Below are 18,937 nucleotides of genomic sequence, written 5' to 3'. Positions count from 1 at the left end.
ATACCGTGCTTGCTTTCCTCACCACCCAGCAGCTCTGCCTTTCTCCAGCAGGTGGTAGTGCAAACCCAGGTTCAATTTTAGTTTTACTGGTTTTCTTGTATGATTGTTTCTAACGTTTTTATGTGCTGTGAAGGTTTATTGCATTCAGGGCACCTCTTATCATCAAAGGACAGATGCGATGGCGGGAGCTTGTGGCCACAGATCCTGCATCACTGACCGTTCCTATTGCAGCTCAGTACTTTGAGTGGTGTATGGCCAATGGAGTCATGAAAGGCAGGTCCTGCTTGACCAACCTGGTCTCCTTCTCTGACAAAGTGACCCGCTCAGTAGATGAGGGCAGGGCTGTGGCTGGATCTATCTAGACTTCAGTGAGGGATTCGACACTGTCTCCCACAGCATCCTCCTAGACAAACTGGCTGCCCAGGGCTTGGATGGGGGCACTCTTCAATGGGTTAAAAACTGGCAGGATGGCGAGCCCAGAGAGTGGTGGTGAATGGGGCAAAGTCCAGCTGGTGGCGGGTCACTAGCGGTGTTCCCCAGGGCTCAGTGCTGGGGCCGGTGCTGTTCAATATCTTTATAGATGATCTAGACGTAGGGATGGAGTGCACCCTCAGTGAATGTGCAGATGACCCCAACCTGGGTGGGAGTGTGGATCTGCTGGAGGGTAGGAAGGGTCTGCAGAGGGATCTGGACAGGTTGGATCGATGGGCCGAGACCAACGGCGTGAGCTTCAACAAGAACAAGGGCCGGGTCTGACACTTCGGCCACAACAACCCCCTGCAGCGTTACAGGCTGGGGGAAGAGTGGCTAGAAAGCGTCCCGGCAGAAAGAGACCTGGGGGTGCTGATGGACAGCTGGCTAAACATGAGCCAGCAGTGTGCCCAGGTGGCCAAGGTGGCCAATGGCATCCTGGCCTCTCTCAGGACTAGTGTGGCCAGGGAAGGGATCGTCCCTCTGTGCTCGGCACTGGTGAGGCCGCACCCCAAATCCTGTGTCCAGTTGTGGGCCCCGCACTTCAAGGAAGGTGTTGAGGTGTTGGAGCGAGTGCAGAGGAGGGCGACCAAGGTGGGGAAGGGTCTGGAGGGTCTGACCTGCGAGGAACGGCTGAGGGAGCTGGGGGGGTTCAGCCTGGAGAAGAGGAGGCTCAGAGGTGACCTTAGTGCAGTCTACAACTACCTGAAGGGAGGGTGTAGTGAAGTGGGAGTCGGCCTCTTCTCCCAGGCAACCAGCGACAGGACAAGAGAACACAGCCTCAAGCTTCGCCAGGGGAGGTTCAGGTTGGCCATCAGGAAGCATTTCTTCTCAGCAAGGGTCATTAGCCATTGGAAGGGTCTGCCCAGGGAGGCGGTGGAGTCACCATCTCTGGAGGGGTTTAAGACAAGACTGGACATGGCACTTAGTGCCCTGGTCTAGTTGACAGGGCGGTGTCAGGGCAACGGTTGGACGCGATGATCCCTGAGGTCTCTTCCAACCTGGTTGATTCTGTGATTCTGTGAAAACAAAAATTGAACCTGGGTTTGCACTACCACCTGCTGGAGAAAGGCAGAGCTGCTGGATGGTGAGAAAAGAAAGCACGGTGTGTTTGCTCATCTTTCATTGATTTCTGAAAACTCATAATTAATTTCTGAGAACTCATACCACTCTCTCATGGTCATTTTAAAGTGGCACATGTCACCGTAGCACCTGAGTTCTCATCGCAGGCAGAACCTGAGCCTTATGTTCCCCAGCACCCACTTTTGCACAAGCCTTTATCATAGCATTCAAATCTGGTTCTCCTGGTAACGCTTCAATGATCTTTTGACAATCAGCATTAGCATCATCCCTAACGAGCTGCGTTATCAAAGTCTCTGGCAAATCCGCGTCAACTTGTTTCTCAACCACCTCTTGTAACCTCTCGACAAAGGTTAAAAACGGCTCTTTGGGTCCCTGTCTCACGGTGGTGTATCTGCGCCCTGGAGGTGCCAGTGGTGCAGTGTTTACAATCACCTGCACACCCAACGTCTTAATCTGCTCTAAAACAAGAGGAGACCATTGCGCCTGATGATTAGGATTAGCAAACTGACCCTCTCCCATTAAGACATCTGCTCCATCACCACACCGAGGAGCATCTTGACTGTATCGCAAATTTACCACCGCCTGAGCTTCACAAGCGCTTCTCCAATTTGAAATTGCACAGGCTGGAAAATTATCCTTCCCAGCTGCTTGAAATCCCAAGGAGTGAAATCTCCGTTGTCAACAACCTTCATGTTTGCACACTTGGAGGAGAATTTATACCATATTTTGCAAATCCTGTACAACTTTCCACGAGAAAGGAGCGTGCGTGTGAGGATCGTTAAAACTCACAGGGTAAACAGAAGGACCAGGCGCAGACCCACCCGCATCCCCTCCCACGCCTCCCAGTTTCTCCACCACCTCCCACTCCCCCTCCTGAGCTGCCGATGATTTTACAGCCTCCCAAAGTGTCCCGGGGTGCCGAGGGAACACAGGAATTCCCGGCAAGTTCAAGGGTTTATCTGGAGGGGCGTCAACCTTAGGTCTACAAGAGGGGCGTGAACTGGGAGCTGGCCCGAAACCAGTACGGGGCCTGAACTGGGAGCTGGCCCAACTGGGATATACTGGGAGTGACTGGGACCATGCTTGGGCCTACTGGGATCATACTGGGAGGGACTGGGAACATCCTGGGTGCAACAGGGATCATATTGAGAGTGACTGGGACCGTGCTATGGCCAACTGGGATCATACTGGGAGTGACTGGGACCACACTTGGGGCAACTGGGATCATACTGGGAGTGACTGGAACCATGCTGGGTGCAACTGGAATATACTGGGAGTGACTGGGACCACGCTGGGTGCAACTGGGATATACTGGGAGTGACTGGGACCATGCTTGGGCCTACTGGGATCATACTGGGAGTGACTGGGACCATGCTGGGGTAACTGGGATCCTACTGGGAGTGACAGGGACCACGCTGGGTGCAACTGGGTTCATACTGGGAGTGACTGAGACCACGCTGGTTGCAACAGGCATCATGCTGGGAGTGACTGGGACCATGTTGGGGACAAATGGGATGTACTGCGAGTCACTGGGACCACACATGTGGCAAGTGGGAACATACTGGGAGGGACTGGGAACATGTTGGGAACAACTGGGATATACTGGGAGTGACTGGGACCATGTTGGGACCTCAACTTGCGCAACTGGGATTATAATATGAGTGACTGGGACCACACTTGGGGCAACTGGGATCATACTGGGAGTGACTGGGACCATGCTGGAGGCAACTGGGATCATACTGGGTCTTACTGGGACCACACTTGGGGCAACTGGGATCATACTGGGAGTGACTGGGACCACACTTGGGGTAACTGGGATATAGTGGGAGTGACTGGGACCACACTTGTGGCAAGTGGGAACATACTGGGAGGGACTGGGACCATGCTGGGTGCAACTGGGATCATACTGGGAGTGACTGGGACCACACTTGGGGCAACTGGGATATACTGGAAGCAACTGGGACCACACTTGTGGCAAGTGGGAACACACTGTGAGTGACTCGGACCACGATGGGTGCAACTGCGATATACTGGGAGTGACTGGGACCGTGCTTGGGCCTACTGGGATCATACTGGGAGTGACTGGGACCACACGTGGGGCAACTGGGATCATACTGGGAGTGACTGGGACCACACTTGAGGTAACTGGGATCATACTGGGAGTGACTGGGACCATATTTGGGGTAACTGGGATCATACTGGGAGTGACTGGGACCATATTTGGGGCAACTGGGAACATACTGGGAGTGACTGGAACCATACTTGGGGTAACTTGGATATAGTGGGAGTGACTGGGACCACACTTGTGGCAAGTGGGAACATACTGGGAGTGACTGGGACCATGCTGGTTGTAAGTGGTGTATACTGGGAGTGACGGGGACCACGCTGGGAGCAACTGGGATCATACTGGGAGTCACTGGGACCACACTTGTGGCAAATGTGATCATACTGGGAGTGACTGGGACCACACTTGGGGCAACTGGGATCATACTGGGAGTGAGTGGAACTACACTTGAGGCAACAGGGAACATACTGGGAGTGAGCAGAACCACACTGGAGGTAAGTGGGATATACTGGGAGTGACTGGGACCATGCTTGTGGCAAGTGGGAACATACTGGGAGAGACTGGGACCACCCTGGAGGTAACTGGGATATACTGGGAGTGACAGGGACTATGCTTGGGCCTACTGGGATCATACTGGGAGTGACTGGGACAACACTTGAGGTAACTGGGATCATACTGGGAGTGACTGGGACCATGATGGGTGCAATTAGGATCATAGTGGGAGTGACTGGTACCACACTTGGGGTACTGGGATATACTGGGAGTGACGGGGACCACGTTGGGAGCAAGTGGGGTCATACTGGGAGTCACTGGGACCACACTTGTGGCAACTGTGATCATACTGGGAGCAACTGGAACTATGTGTGGAGCGACGGGGAGGTACTCGCAGTGACTAGGACCACACGAGGCAACTGGGATATACTGTGAGTGACTGGGACCACGCTGCGTGCAGCTGGGATATACTGGGAGTGACTGGGACCACAGATGTGGCAAGTGGGAAGATACAGAGAGTGACAGGGACCACCCTTGCGGCAACTGGAATCATACTGGGAGTGACTGGGACCACACTTGGGGTAACTGGGATCATACTGGGAGTGACTGGGACCACACTTGAGGTAACTGGGATCACACTGGGAGTGAGTGGAACCACACTTGAGGCAACAGGGAACATACTGTGATTGACTGGAACCACACTGGAGGTAACTGGGATATACTGGGAGAGACTGGGACCACGCTGGGTGTAACTGGGATATACTGGGAGTTACAGGGACTATGCTTGGGCCTACTGGGATCATACTGGGAGTGACTGGGACCACACTTGAGGTAACTGGGATCATACTGGGAGTGTCTGGGACCATACTTGGGGCAACTTGTGTCATACTGGGAGTGATTAGGACCACACTATGGGCAACTGGGATCATACTGGGAGTGACTGGGACCATATTTGGGGTAACTGGGATTATACTGGGAGTGACTGGGTCCACACTTGGGGTAACTGGTGTCATACTGGGAGTGACTGGGACCACACTTAGGGTAACAGGGATCATAATGGGAGTGACTAGGACCATGCTTTGACCTAGTGGGATCATACTCGGAGTGACTTGGAACATGCAGGGTGCAACTGGGATATAATGGGAGTGACTGGGACCACACTTGGGTCTACTGGGATCATACTGGGAGTGACTGAGACCACACTTGGGGTAACTGGGATCATAGTGGGAGTGACTGGGAACACACTTGGGGTAACTGGGATCATAGGGGGAGTGAATGGGACCACACTTGGGCCTACTGGTATCATACTGGGAGTGACTGAGACCACACTTGGGGTAACTGGGATCGTACTGGGAGTGAATGGGACCATGCTTGGGGCAACTGGGATCATGCTAGAAGTGACTGGGACCACCCTTGGGGCAATGGGGTCATACTGGGAGTGACTGGGACCACACTTGGAGCAACTGGGATCACACTGGGAGTGACTGAGACCACACTTGGGGTAACTGGTGTCATACTGGGATTGACTGGTACCACACTTGAGGTAACTGGGATCATACTGGGAATGACTGGGACCACACTTGTGGCAACTGGGATCATACTGGAAGTGACTGGGACCACACTTGGGGCAATGGGGTCATACTGGGAGTGACTGGGACCACACTTGGGGTAACTGGTGTCATACTGGGCGTGACTGGGACCACGCTTGGGCCTACTGGGATCATACTGGGAGTTACTGGGAGGACACTTGGGGAAAGTGGGAACATACTGGGTGTGACTGGGTCCATGCTGATGGTAAGTGGTGTATACTGGGAGTGACTTTGACCACGCTGGCAGCAACTGTAATCATACTGGGAGTGACTGGGACCACAATTGGGGCATTTGGAATCATACTGGGAGTGACTGGAACCACACATTGGGCAACGGAGATCATACTGGGAGTGACTGGGATCACACTTGAGGTATCTGGGATCATACTGGGAGTGATTGGGACCACACTTGGGGCAAGTGGGAACATACTGGGAGTGACTGGAAACACATTGATGTAACTGGGATACACTGGGAGTGACTGGGAACATGCTGGGTGCAACAGGGTTATAATGGGAGTGACTGGAACCATGCTTGGGGAAACTGGGATCATACTGGGAGTGACTGGGACCACACTTGGGGTAACTTGGAACCTACTGGGAGTGACTGGGACCATGCTGGGTGCAATTAGGATCATACTAGGAGTGACTGGGTCCACACTTGTGGCAACTGTGATCATACTGGGAGCAACTGGAACCATGCTGGGAGCGACGGGGAGGTACTCGCAGCGACTAGGACCACACGAGGCAACTGGGATACATTGGGAGTGACTGGGACAACACTTCGGGTAAATGGGATATACTGGGAGTGACTGGGACCACACATGTGGCAAGTGGGAACATACTGGGAGTGGCAGGGACCACACTTGCGGCAACTGGAATCATACTGGGAGTGACTGGGACCACACTTGGGGTAACTGTAATCATACTGGGAGTGACTGGGACCACACTTGGGGTAACTGGGATCATACTGGGAGTGAGTGGAACCACACTTGGGGCAACAGGGAACATACAGGGAGAGACTGGGTCCACACTGGAGGTAAGTGGGATATACTGGGAATGACTGGGACCATGCTTGTGGCAAGTGGGAACATACTGGGAGAGACTGGGACCACGCTGGGTGTAACTGGGATATACTGGGAGTGACTGGGACCCCACTTGCGGTAACTGGGGTCATACTGGGAGTGTCTGGGACCATACTTGGGGCAACTGGGATCATACTGGTAGTGACTGGGACCACACTCGGGGCAACTGTGATCATACTGGGAGTGACTGGGACCATACTTGGGGTACCTAGGATCATACTGGGAGTGACTTGGTCCACACTTGGGGTAACTGGGATCATAATGGGAGTGCTTGAAACCACACTCGGCGCAACTGGGTTATACTGGGAGTGAGTGTGACCACGCTGGGTGCAACTAGGATCACAGTGGTAGTGTCTGGGACCATGCTTGGTGCAACTGGGATCATACTGGGAGTGACTGGGACCACACTGGGTGCAACTGGGATCATAGTGGGAGTGACTGGGACCACGCATGGGGCAAATGGGATCATACTGGGAGTCACTGGGACCATGCTTGTGGCAAGTGGGAATATACTTGGAGAGACTGGGACCACGCTGTGTGAAACTGGGATATACTGGGAGTGACAGGGACTATGCTTGGGCCTACTGGGATCATACTGGGAGTGACTGGGACCACAATTAGTGCATCTGGGATCATACTGGGAGTGACTGGAACCACACTTTGGGCAACTGGGATCATACTGGGAGTGACTGGGACCACACTTGGTGTAACTGGGGTCATACTGGGAGTGACTGGGACCACACTTGGGGTAACGGGGTTCATACTGTGACTGAGTGGAACCACACTGGAGGTAACTGGGATCATACTGAAATTGACTGGGACCACACTTGGGGCAATGGGGTCATACTGGGAGTGACTGGGACCACACTTGGGGCAACTGGAATCATACTGGGAGTGACTGGGACCACACTTGGGGTAACGGGGATCATACTTCGAGTGAGTGGAACCACACTGGAGGTAACTGGGATATACTGGGAGTGACTGGGACCATGCTTGGGCCTACTGGGATCATACTGGAAGTCACTGGGACCACACTTGGGGTAACAGGTGTAATACAAGGAGTGACTGGGAGCACACTTGGCGTAACAGGGGTCATACTTGGAGTGACTGGAACCACGCTGGGTGCAACTGGGATCATACTGGGAGTGACTGGGACCATGGTTGGGGTAACAGGTGTCATACTTGGAGTGACTGGGAGAACACTTGGGGCAACTGGGAACATTATTGGAGTGACTGGGACCAAGCTGGGTGCAACTGGGATCATACTGGGAGTGACTGGAACCACATTGGGGCAACCTGGATCATACTGGGAGTGCTTGAAACTACATTCGGCGCAACTGGGTTATACTGGGAGTGACTGTGACCACGCAGGGTGCAAAAAGGATCATACTGATAGTGACTGGGACCATGCTGGGTGCAACTGGGATCATACTGGGAGTGACTGGGACCATGCATGGGGCAAATGGGATCATACTGGGAGCGAATGGGACCATGCTGATGGTAATTGGTGTATATTGGGAGTGACTGGGACCACACTTGGGGCAACTGGGATCATACTGGGAGTGACTGGGATCACAATTGGGGCATTTGGAATCATACTGGGAGTGACTGGAACCACACTTTGGGCAACTGAGATCATACTGGGAGTGACTGGAACCACATTGGGGAACTGGGATCATACTGGGAGTGACTTGAACCACACTCGGGGCAACTGGGATATATTGAGAGTGACTGGGACCACGCTGGGTGTAACAGGGATATACTGGGTGTGACTGGGAGCGACTGGGACAACACTTGTGGCAAGCGGGATAATACTGGGAGTGACTGGGAGCACACTAGGCGCAACTGGGTTATATAGGGAGTGAATGGGACCACGTATGGATCAAATGGGATCATACTGGGTGTTACTGGGACCACACTTGGGGCATCTGGGAACATACTGGGAGTGACTGGGACCACAATTGGGGTAACTGGGAACATATTGGTAGTGACTGGGAACATGCTGAGTGCAACTGGGATCATACTGAGAGTGTCTGGGACCACACTTGCGGCAACTGGGATATACTGGAAGTGACTGGGAGCACACTTGGGGCAACTGGGATTGTACTGGGAGTGACTGGGACCACACTTGGGGCAACTGGGATCATACTGGGAGTGACTGGGACCACACTTGGGATAAGTGGGATCATAGTGGGATTGACTGGGACCACACGTGGGTAACTGGTGTCATACTAGGAGTGACTGGGACCACGCTGGCTGTAACTGGTATATACTGGGAGTGACTGGGCGTGACTGGGACCACAGTTGTGGCAAGTGGCAACATACTTGGAGTGACTTGGACCATGCTGGGTGTAACTGAGAACATACTGGGAGTGATTGGGACCACGCTTGGGGCAACTGGGATATACTGGGAGTGACTGGAACCACATGTGAGGTAACTGGGATATACAGGGAGTGACTGGGACCACACTTCAGGCAAGTGGGAACATACTGGGAGTGACTTGGACCATGATGGTGGTAAGTGGTGCATAGTGGGAGTCATTGGGACCATGCAGGGTGCAACTGGGATATACTGGGAGTGACTGAGACCATGCTTGGAACTACTGGGATCATACTGGGAGGGACTGGGACCATCGGGGTAAACTGGGATCATACTGGGAGTGACTGGGACCACACTGGTGAAAACTGGTCTATACTGGGATTGACTGGGACCACACTCGAGGCAACTGGGATATACTGGGAGTGACTAGGACCACACATGGGGCAAATGGATCATACTGGGAGTGACTGCAACCACACTTGAAGTAACTGGGATATACTGTGAGTGACTGGGCGTGACTTGGACCAAAGTTGTGGCAACTGGGAACATACTGGGAGTGACAGGCACCACTCTGGGTGCAACTGGGATATACTGGGAGTGACTGGGACTATGCTGGGGGCAACTGGGAACACACTGGGCGTGACTGGGACCACACTTGGGTTAACTGGAATATACTGGGAGCGACTGGGACCACACTTGGGTTAACTGGGATATACTGGGAGTGACTGGGACCACGCAGGTAGTAACTGGGATCATACTGGTAGTGACTGGGACCACACTCGGGGCAACTGGGATATACTGGGAGTAACTGGGATGACACTTGGTGTAAGTGGGAACATACTGTGAGTGACTGGGACGACACATGAGGCAAATGGGATATACTGGGAGTGACTGGAACCACATTGGGGCAACTGGGATCATACTGGGAGTGCCTGCAACCACACTCGAGGCAACTGGGATATACTGGGAGTGACTGGGAGCACGCTGGGTGCAACTGGGATATAGTGGGAGTGACTGGGAGTGACTGGGACCACACTTGTGGCAAGTGGGAACATACTGGGAGTCACTGGGACCATACTGACTGCAACTGGGATCATACTGGGAGTTACTGGGACCACAATCGGGGCAACTGGGATATACTGGGAGTGACTGGGACCACACATGATGCAAATGGGATCATAGTGGCAGTGACTGGAACCACAATTGAGGTAACTGGGATATAGTGGGAGTGAATGGGACCACACTTGTGGCAAGTGGTAACATACTGGCAGTGACTGGGACCATGTCGGTTGTAAGTGGTGTATACTGGGAGTGATTGGGACCACGCTGGCTGCAACTGGGATATTCTGGGTGTGACTGGGACCATGCTTGGGCCTACTGGGATCATACTGGGAGTGACTGGGACCACACTTGGGGTAACTGGTGTCATACTTGGAGTGACTGGAATGACACTTGCGGTAACTGGGGTCATACTGGGAGTGTCTGGGACCATACTTGGGGCAACTGGGATCATACTGGGCGTGACTGGGACCATGCTGGGTGTAACAGTAATCTTACTGAGAGTGACTGGGGCCAAGCTGGGGGCAACTGGGATATATTGGGAGTGACTGGGACCGTGCTCTGGCCAACTGGGATCATACTGGGAGTTACTGGGACGACACTTGGGGCAACTGGAATCATAGTTGCAGTGACTGCGACCACACTTGGAGTAACTGGGATCATACTGGGATTGACTGGGACCATGCTGGGGGCAACTGGGATCATACTGGAAGCTACTGGGACCAAACTTGGGGCAACTGGTATCATACTGGGAGTGACTGGGACCATACTTGGGGTAACTGGTGTGTTACTGGGAGTGACTGAGTCCACACTTGGGGCAACTGGGATCATACTGGGAGTTACTGGGACCACACTTGAGGCAACTGGGATCATACTGGGAGTGACTGGGACCATGCTGGTGGCAACTGGTGTTAAAGAATATTGGCAGAGTCCGGGTCTCTGGGTTTGCTGGTTTTATTAATCAACCCCCAAATCTCCCACCTTTGAGTCCCCAAATGCCCCGAGAGCCTCCAAATCCCCCCAAATCTCCTCATTGACCCCCAAATCGCCCAGAAGTCTCCAAACCGCCCTCCTGACCCCCCAGATTGCCCAGATAAGGGGTGAGAGGGGGGAGGGTGTAACCCCAAACTAAGGGGGGGAGGGAGGGGGCTGTGGGGAGAGCCTGAGGGAATGGGGGGGGATGATCACCCTGGGGGGAACCCCAAAAATGTGGGGGGACCACAAAACAGAGGGGTGCTGAAGGGGGGGATCCCCAAAATTAATGGGGGGTGGTTCACTCACTCTCCAGGCCCCCCACAACAGCAATAACACTGCTGCTGATTGGCTGGGTGGCCCAGGCCCACCTGCAGGCGGAGGCCGTGGCGCAGGAGCGGGCGCAGGCGCAGGGGGAGCAGCGGCGCCTGCACAACCTGCTGCAGGAGATCAAGGTCTCCCCAGCCACCCCCCGAGTCCCCAACCACCCCCCCACGTCCCCCGGACTCTCCTTTCACGTCCCCTTTGTGAGAGCCCCCCCTTTCTGTGGGGGGGGGAAATAAATGGCCGTGCAAAAGGCGAGTGCCCTCATGTCCCCAACACCCCCCATGTTCCCCTGGGCCCCCCTCTCATGTCCCCAACACCCCTCTCCATGTCCCCCCCCACAGGTGCCCCCCCGCCTCCAAACACCCCTTGGGGACCTCAGGGGCCAAGCGGCCGACCCGCAGGTGCAGCTCGGGGGGCGCCAGGAGCGGGTGCGCATGCTTGAGGCTGAAAACCGCGACCTCCAGCACCAGGTGGAGACCCTGCGGGGGGAGCACGAAGCCCGCGAGAGCCACCTCGCCCTGCGCCTGCAGTGAGTGTGTGCCCCCCCCCCCAAATATCGGAGTGGCCCCGCAAAAGTGGGGTTTAACCCCCCCAAGCCCAGGAGCCTGGAGGCAGAGGCGGCGTGGCGGAAGCGGGCGCTGGGGGAGGCTGAGGGGCACGTGCGGGGGCTGGCTGCCCACCTGCAGGACACAGAGGTACGTTATGGGGGGGGCATTTGGGGGGGACTCCTCCACTTCCCCCCTGGTGACAAGAGGAGCCTCGTGCTGTCCCGGCCCGGGATTGGGGGGGGACCCCACTTAATATAGGGGGTTTTGTGGCGATTCCCCTTGATTTAGGGCATTTGGGGGGCAAAGTTGTTTTTTTGAAGGGCAAAGTTGGCTTCTTGAGGGCCAAAGTTGAGTTTTTGAGGGCCAAAGTTGGGTGTTTGGGGGCCAAAGTTGGGTTTTTGAGGGGCTAAGTTGGGTTTTCGAAGGGCAAAGTTGTTTTTTTGGGGGTCAAAGTTGCATTTTTGGGGGCCAAAGTGGGGTTTTTTGGCTCCTGCCCCCATGGGGGTGAGGTCGCGGCTGGGGCTCCCCCAACCTCCTGAGCCCCCCCCAAAGCTGGACACCCCCCACACACACTGCGATGGGGTGGGGAGGGCAGGATTTGGGAGGGGGGGTTGGGGGGGGCCTCCTCAAGGAATGCGGCTGGGGGGGCTGCCAGTTTTGGGGGGGCTCATGCAAGGAGGGGGGTGTCCCAGTTTGGGGGGTGCTGGACCGGGGGGTTCATGCAGGGTACGGGGGTGGGCAAGATGTGGGGGCAAAAGCGAGGGCTGCGATTGGTTGAGGCTCGGCCAATTCGCGTGCGGCGCTCGGCGGTTTAAAGGTGCCCGGGGCAGAGCGCGGTGGCGGCGCTTTGTCCGGTTGCTGCGGGCGCGGCTACGGGCGGCGACACGGAGACGGCCGGTGGCTCCAACCGGGACCCCGACTGGGACCCCGACTCCAGCCCCGCCGCCCCGGCCCGACCCGGCGTCTCAGCGGCCACAGCAGGTACGTTATAACCAGGGGCGTTATACCGGGGGGTGGGGGGACTGTTACCGGGTTGCGGGGTGGGGTTACCGGGGCGCCCGTTCCCCGGTAAATCACACTCCCCCTGTCCCCCCAGCAGCTCCCCGGGGGGGTGAGTGACAGGGGACACCCCCGCTGCGTCCCCTAGTGCCCCTCAACGAACCCCCCGTGTCCCCAGCCCCCCCCCATGTCGCCAGGGTCCCCCCTGCCATGTCTCCCGTGTCCCCGTGGTGTCCCCAGCTCCCCCCTCGGTGTCCCCCAGGCCCTCCCTTGCCGTGTCCCCATGTCCCAACTGCCCCCGTGGTGTCCCCAACAACCCCTCGTGTCCCCTGAGCCCCCCTCCTGTGTCCCAAACCAGCCCCCCATGTCCCCTGGGTTCCCGTCCCATGTCCCCAACACCCCCTGCAGTGTCCCCAACCACCCGCCCATGTCCCCAGCTGCCCCTGTCATTCCCCCAATACCCCCATAGTGTCCCAAACACCCTCCCCATGTCCCCCTGGGCCCCCCTCCCCATGTTCCCAACCCCCCTCTCCATGTCCCCCTCACAGGTGCCCCGCCTGCCTCCAAACGCCCCCCTGGGGACCTCAGGGGCCAAGTGGCCGACCCGCAGGTGCAGCTCGGGGGGCGCCAGGAGCTGGTGAGCATGCTTGAGGCTGAAAACCGTGACCTCCAGCACCAGTTGGAGACCCTGCGGGTGGAGCAAGAGGCCATCGAGAGCCACCTCGCCCGGCGCCTGCAGTGAGTGCGTGCCCCCACCCCCCCCCAAATATCGGGGTGCCCCCAAAAAGTGGGGTTTAAACCCCCCCCAACCCCAGGAACGTGGAAGAGGAGCGGGACCGCTGGCGGCGTGAGGCCGAGGTGCTGGAGACCGAGAACCAGCAGCTGAGGGCGGAGGCGGTGCAGGAGGAGCAGGCGCTGGTGGAGGCTGAGAGGCACGTGCGGGAGCTGACTGCCCGCCTGCAGAACATAGAGGTACGTTATGGGGGGGGGGGCATTTTGGGGGGACTCCCCCCTTCCCCCTGCAAAGAAAAGGGGGGGTTGGGCACCAATTTGGCAGCTTTTGCACCCAAAAAGTGAGGGGGGGTCTCAGGAGCCCACGGTGGGGGCTGGTTTCTGCCCCCCCTCCCCCACTCCTGCCCCCCCCAGGCACAGCTGGCGCAGGCCCTGGAGTGGGAGGCCACGGCCCAGGAGCGGACGCTGGCGCAGCGGGAGCAGCAGCTGCAAGCGCTGGGGATTGAACCGCTCCACCTGTTCAACGAGGAGCTCCAGGTGTGTGCAACGCCCCCCCCGGGGTGTCCCCAACAACCCCCATGTCCCCTGGGTCCCCCCTCCATGTCCCCATCCCCCCCCCCTTGCCGCCCCCTCCCCAGGGCACCATCTGGGTGTTCCGCCACACGCAGCCGGTGCTGCCGCAGGAGCGGGGCCGGCAGCGGTGTCCGGGGCCCCTCCACATCCCCCCCGGCGACGAGAGGAGCCTTGTGCTGTGCCTGCCCGGGATTGGGGGGGACCCCACTTAATATAGGGGGTTTTGGGGCAAATCCCCTTGATTTAGGGGATTTGGAGGGGCAAAGTTGAGTTTTTAGGCCCCCCCCAACCCTCCTGCCCGTCCCCCGTGGGCCGCGAGCGCCGTGGTGACGTCTGCTCTGATTTCAGCTTCAACCGCCTGTTCCCCCCGGACGCCTCCCAGCAGGACGTGCTCAAGGACATCGCGCTGCTCCTGCAGGTGGGGGGCCCCCAAATGCCCCCTGAACCCCCAAATCCCCCTTTGAACACCCTTCTGCACGTACAGAAGCAAAAATGTTATAAAAAGGGGCTTGTTTGCTAATAAACGGCTTCTGCTGGATTCACATGGGATCGTGTGCTGAGTCCTTTTCTCCGCAACCCTTCATCTCCTCCCAGCATCCCTCCTCTACTGCTCCCCGTATGCCCCCTGAACTGCTCCTGTTACCGGAAAATAGTACCCAAGGAAACTCTCTAACCCCAATGACAGTTTAGAAGCCGACACTGGTTTATTGCAGCGCTGGGTGCACGAGGGATCTCTCCTCCTCGCATGCACACCCAGGGACAAAAGCTTGCTCCTTATATACAGAATTCTAAGAAGAGCCCACCCCTTCCAAAAAAAACCACTTCTGCATAACACGGTCTGTGCTGCATTAGGTAATGTCTTTACACACGCGTACTAAATTGGGGAAGGGGTCTGGGGTGGGCTCTGTGGGTCACAATCCCCCTTTAATCGTGCTTGTGCACAAGCGTGGTCGAGGCCTTCTTGTTTTGGACTTTCTCTCTCCTCTGACACAAGAGTTTATGAATCAAGTTAATTTAGACATCACAAAGTTCTCTACACTTTTGTCTTTTGACCCTTTTATAATTAGCAGAGACCTTTGTTTTTCTAAGACTAAGTGTAAACAGCATGAATCATTGTCTACTAGAACCTTGTTATCAATCCTTTAAACAAACACTATCTACAAAACATGCAGTTTGCTTCAGAACCTATTGTTATTCTCTCTTATTCTAGCTAAAAGGAAAATTATTGAGGGGAAAGTTTGTTCTGTGTAAAGGTAACACGGAGCAGGCCTCAGAGGAGGCTCTAAAAGGCCTCCGAGGCCTGCTCCGAGGCCTGCTCTTGCTAACCCGTTGCTAAACCTGAGGCCTACTCGTGCTAAACCATTGCTGAACTGAACCGTCTGGTATCAATTCCCCCCTTTGGAAGCAGTTAGATTTATTATCTCACTACTTCCATATACTTTTCTCAATGATTCTCTTAACACAACCCACGCAGATCCCTAGAATAACTATCATCACAACTACATAAACTATTCCCTCTAACAACGCGGCTAACCATCCTTTTAGAGACAATCCACCTAATTCTTGCAGGATTTTGTGGAGCCAACTATTTTCTGCTGCATCCCTGATTGCCCTGCTGTCTTCTGCTGCTCTCTTCATTTTATCCAATTGCTCTTGCAGGTTATCAGTGATGTTTGGGATGTGGATGCAGCAGGGCTCTTTGTCTAACTTAAGGTATCCACACGCTCCTTGTTCTTTGACTAATAGCAAGTCTAAGGCCAGTCTATTTTGCAGAGTCATTTTAGTATTGGCTTGGATCTGTTTGTTAACAATTTGGAATCCCTTTTGAGGGGCTCTTGATAAGGATTCTACTTGCCACGTTAGATTTTCTATTAGCATCCGATTTTCTAAAGCCATCAGTCCTGGTAAAAGGAACCTTTGAAATCCCCATTCAACTTGTGACCCCAGGGGACAGGCTGAGTGGCTGAAGGAGGAACTGGGCTGTTACACCAGTAAGATTGTTCATTCTACCAAACCCTTGTATCAGAGTTAGAATTAAGTTCTCATCTATGTCTGCATTGGCCTCTCCACCTGTATCAATTTCTGCATTTCCGAACATGACTGCAAGGGAGAGAACCCGGAACCTTTTGATCCCCGGGTTAGTCTTAAACGTAAAAGTCCCTCTTGTTTTACAGTCCGTTCTGGTGATGAGGCTGGTTTGATCCTGCTGTGATGTACCCACGGAGTGACTCCCTTGAGCTTGACAGCTGTGTAGGTGGTGAGCAACATGTGGAAAGGTCCTTTCCACTTCTCTTTTAGCGGTTCATCTGCCCACGTCCTCAGGTACACCCAGTCTCCAGGTTGGTATTGATGCACAGGCACGTCCAGGGATAGTGGTGCGCTCACAGTGATGTACCTGTGGAGAGAGGGCAAAACCTTTCCTAGAGAGACAACATATTCTTTCGGATGTTTCCCCATGATCTCAGGATCAACTCCTGTTTCTGTCACCTGATAGGGTTTACCATAAATGATTTCAAAAGGACTAACCTTTCCTTTACTTTTAGGATTCGTAGCAAAGCTGAGGGTAAAGCACCCGACCATTTTATCTGGGCCTCTTGGCAAATTTTTCCTCATCTGTTTATTTAAGCTTTGTTTCTTTTTTTTTTTTTAACTTTTGCACTTGATTGAGGTTTCCGTGGGGTATGGAGGTCCCATTTTACCCCTAACACTTCAGCTAAATTTTGAACAGCCTCTGCTATAAAGTGTGGGCCCCTGTCTGAAGATAGTGCTAGAGGTGTCCCAAATCTCAGTATTATTTGCTTAGGTAATATTTTTGTTACTTCTCTTGCCTTGTTGGTGCGACAAGGGAAAGCTTCATGGCAGCCTGTGAAAGTGTCTGTCGTTACTAAAAGATACTGATACCCATTTTGCCGCAGTAATTCGGAAAAGTCTATTTGCCAAGAGTCTTCTGGATTGTTTCTTCTCTGTGTTGCTCCTGATAAAGGTCTCTGCTCGGAGGCGTGTTGGCCATCCCTTACTGACACTGTCTTGTTGCTTTGAAAAGTATCCCACAGGCCTTTTCCATGATCCCAGTCTCTGGGCCAACACTCCCAGAGCAATACGCAGTCTTGCATGTACAAATCAAATGGTTTTTCTAAGTTCGGGAGGCCCAGAGCTGGAGCACTCATTAAAGTCTGGTTTAGTTTTGCAAATGCACCTCTGGGTGCAAACAAGGAGGTTTTTTTGCAGAAAGAGCCCCGGGGGTGCTGATTGCCAGCGGCTGAACGTGAGCCAGCAGCGTGCCCAGGTGGCCAAGGTGGCCAATGGCATCCTGGCCTCTCTCAGGACTAGTGTGGCCAGGGAAGGGATCGTCCCTCTGTGCTCGGCACTGGTGAGGCCGCACCCCAAATCCTGTGTCCAGTTGTGGGCCCCGCACTTCAAGGAAGGTGTTGAGGTGTTGGAGCGAGTGCAGAGGAGGGCGACCAAGGTGGGGAAGGGTCTGGAGGGTCTGACCTGCGAGGAACGGCTGAGGGAGCTGGGGGGGTTCAGCCTGGAGAAGAGGAGGCTCAGAGGTGACCTTAGTGCAGTCTACAACTACCTGAAGGGAGGGTGTAGTGAAGTGGGAGTCGGCCTCTTCTCCCAGGCAACCAGCGACAGGACAAGAGGACACAGCCTCAGGCTTCGCCAGGGGAGGGTCAGGTTGGCCATCAGGAAGCATTTCTTCTCAGCAAGGGTCATTAGCCATTGGAAGGGGCTGCCCAGGGAGGCGGTGGAGTCACCATCTCTGGAGGGGTTTAAGACAAGACCGGACATGGCACTTAGTGCCCTGGTCTAGTTGACAGGGTGGTGTCAGGGCAACGGTTTTACTCGATGATCCCTGAGGTCTCTTCTAACCTGGTTGATTCTGTGATTCTGTGAAAACAAAAATTGAACCTGGGTTTGCACTACCACCTGCTGGAGAAAGGCAGAGCTGCTGGATGGTGAGAAAAGAAAGCACGGTGTGTTTGCTCATCTTTCATTAATTTCTGAAAACTCATAATTCATTTCTGAGAACTCATACCACGCTCTCATGGTCATTTTAAAGTGGCACATGTCACCGTAGCACCTGAGTTCTCATCGCAGGCAGAACCTGAGCCTTATGTTCCCCAGCACCCACTTTTGCACAAGCCTTTATCATAGCATTCAAATCTGGTTCTCCTGGTAACGCTTCGATGATCTTTTGACAATCAGCATTAGCATCATCCCTAACGAGCTGCGTTATCAAAGTCTCTGGCAAATCTGCGTCAAAAACTTGTTTCTCAACCACCTCTTGTAACCTCTTGACAAAGGGTAAAAACAGCTCTTTGGGTCCCTGTCTCACGGTGGTAGACACACTTCTCAGTGAGGAAGTGTGGTCTGGATGATGGGGTAGTGAGGTGGATTGTGAAGTGGCTGAAGGAAAGAAGGCAGAGAGTGGTGGGCAATGGGACAGAGTCCAGTTGGAGGTCTGTGTCTAGCGGAGTCCCTCAAGGGTCGGTACTGGGACCAGCACTGTTCAATCTATTCATGAATGACTTGGATGAGGGAATAGAGTGCACTGTCAGCAAGTTGGCTGATGACACCAAACTGGGAGGAGTGGCTGACACAGCGGAAGGCTGCGCAGCCAT

The 18,937-nt window shown here is 54.7% G+C and overlaps 1 protein-coding gene across 1 annotated transcript in view; it reads left to right on the top strand.

The window, feature by feature from the left end:
- Positions 1-597: 597 nt before the first annotated feature.
- The window catches only part of LOC137668055 (rootletin-like), a 43,183-nt gene continuing 24,843 nt past the window's right edge, over positions 598-18,937 (top strand). Inside the window, exons 1-11 of the mRNA XM_068409351.1 lie at positions 598-664; positions 11,464-11,660; positions 11,802-11,989; positions 12,062-12,155; positions 12,839-12,989; positions 13,105-13,119; positions 13,556-13,745; positions 13,823-13,979; positions 14,154-14,276; positions 14,378-14,490; positions 14,661-14,730. Coding sequence (XP_068265452.1) covers positions 598-664; positions 11,464-11,660; positions 11,802-11,989; positions 12,062-12,155; positions 12,839-12,989; positions 13,105-13,119; positions 13,556-13,745; positions 13,823-13,979; positions 14,154-14,276; positions 14,378-14,490; positions 14,661-14,730 — 1,365 coding nt within the window. The remainder of the gene's footprint in view (positions 665-11,463; positions 11,661-11,801; positions 11,990-12,061; positions 12,156-12,838; positions 12,990-13,104; positions 13,120-13,555; positions 13,746-13,822; positions 13,980-14,153; positions 14,277-14,377; positions 14,491-14,660; positions 14,731-18,937) is intronic.

Source organism: Nyctibius grandis, chromosome 10, assembly GCF_013368605.1.
Source record: "Nyctibius grandis isolate bNycGra1 chromosome 10, bNycGra1.pri, whole genome shotgun sequence".
NCBI lineage: Eukaryota > Metazoa > Chordata > Aves > Nyctibiiformes > Nyctibiidae > Nyctibius > Nyctibius grandis.
The sequence above is the reverse complement of the archived record's forward strand: the minus strand, read 5'-3'. Positions and strand labels throughout refer to the sequence as shown.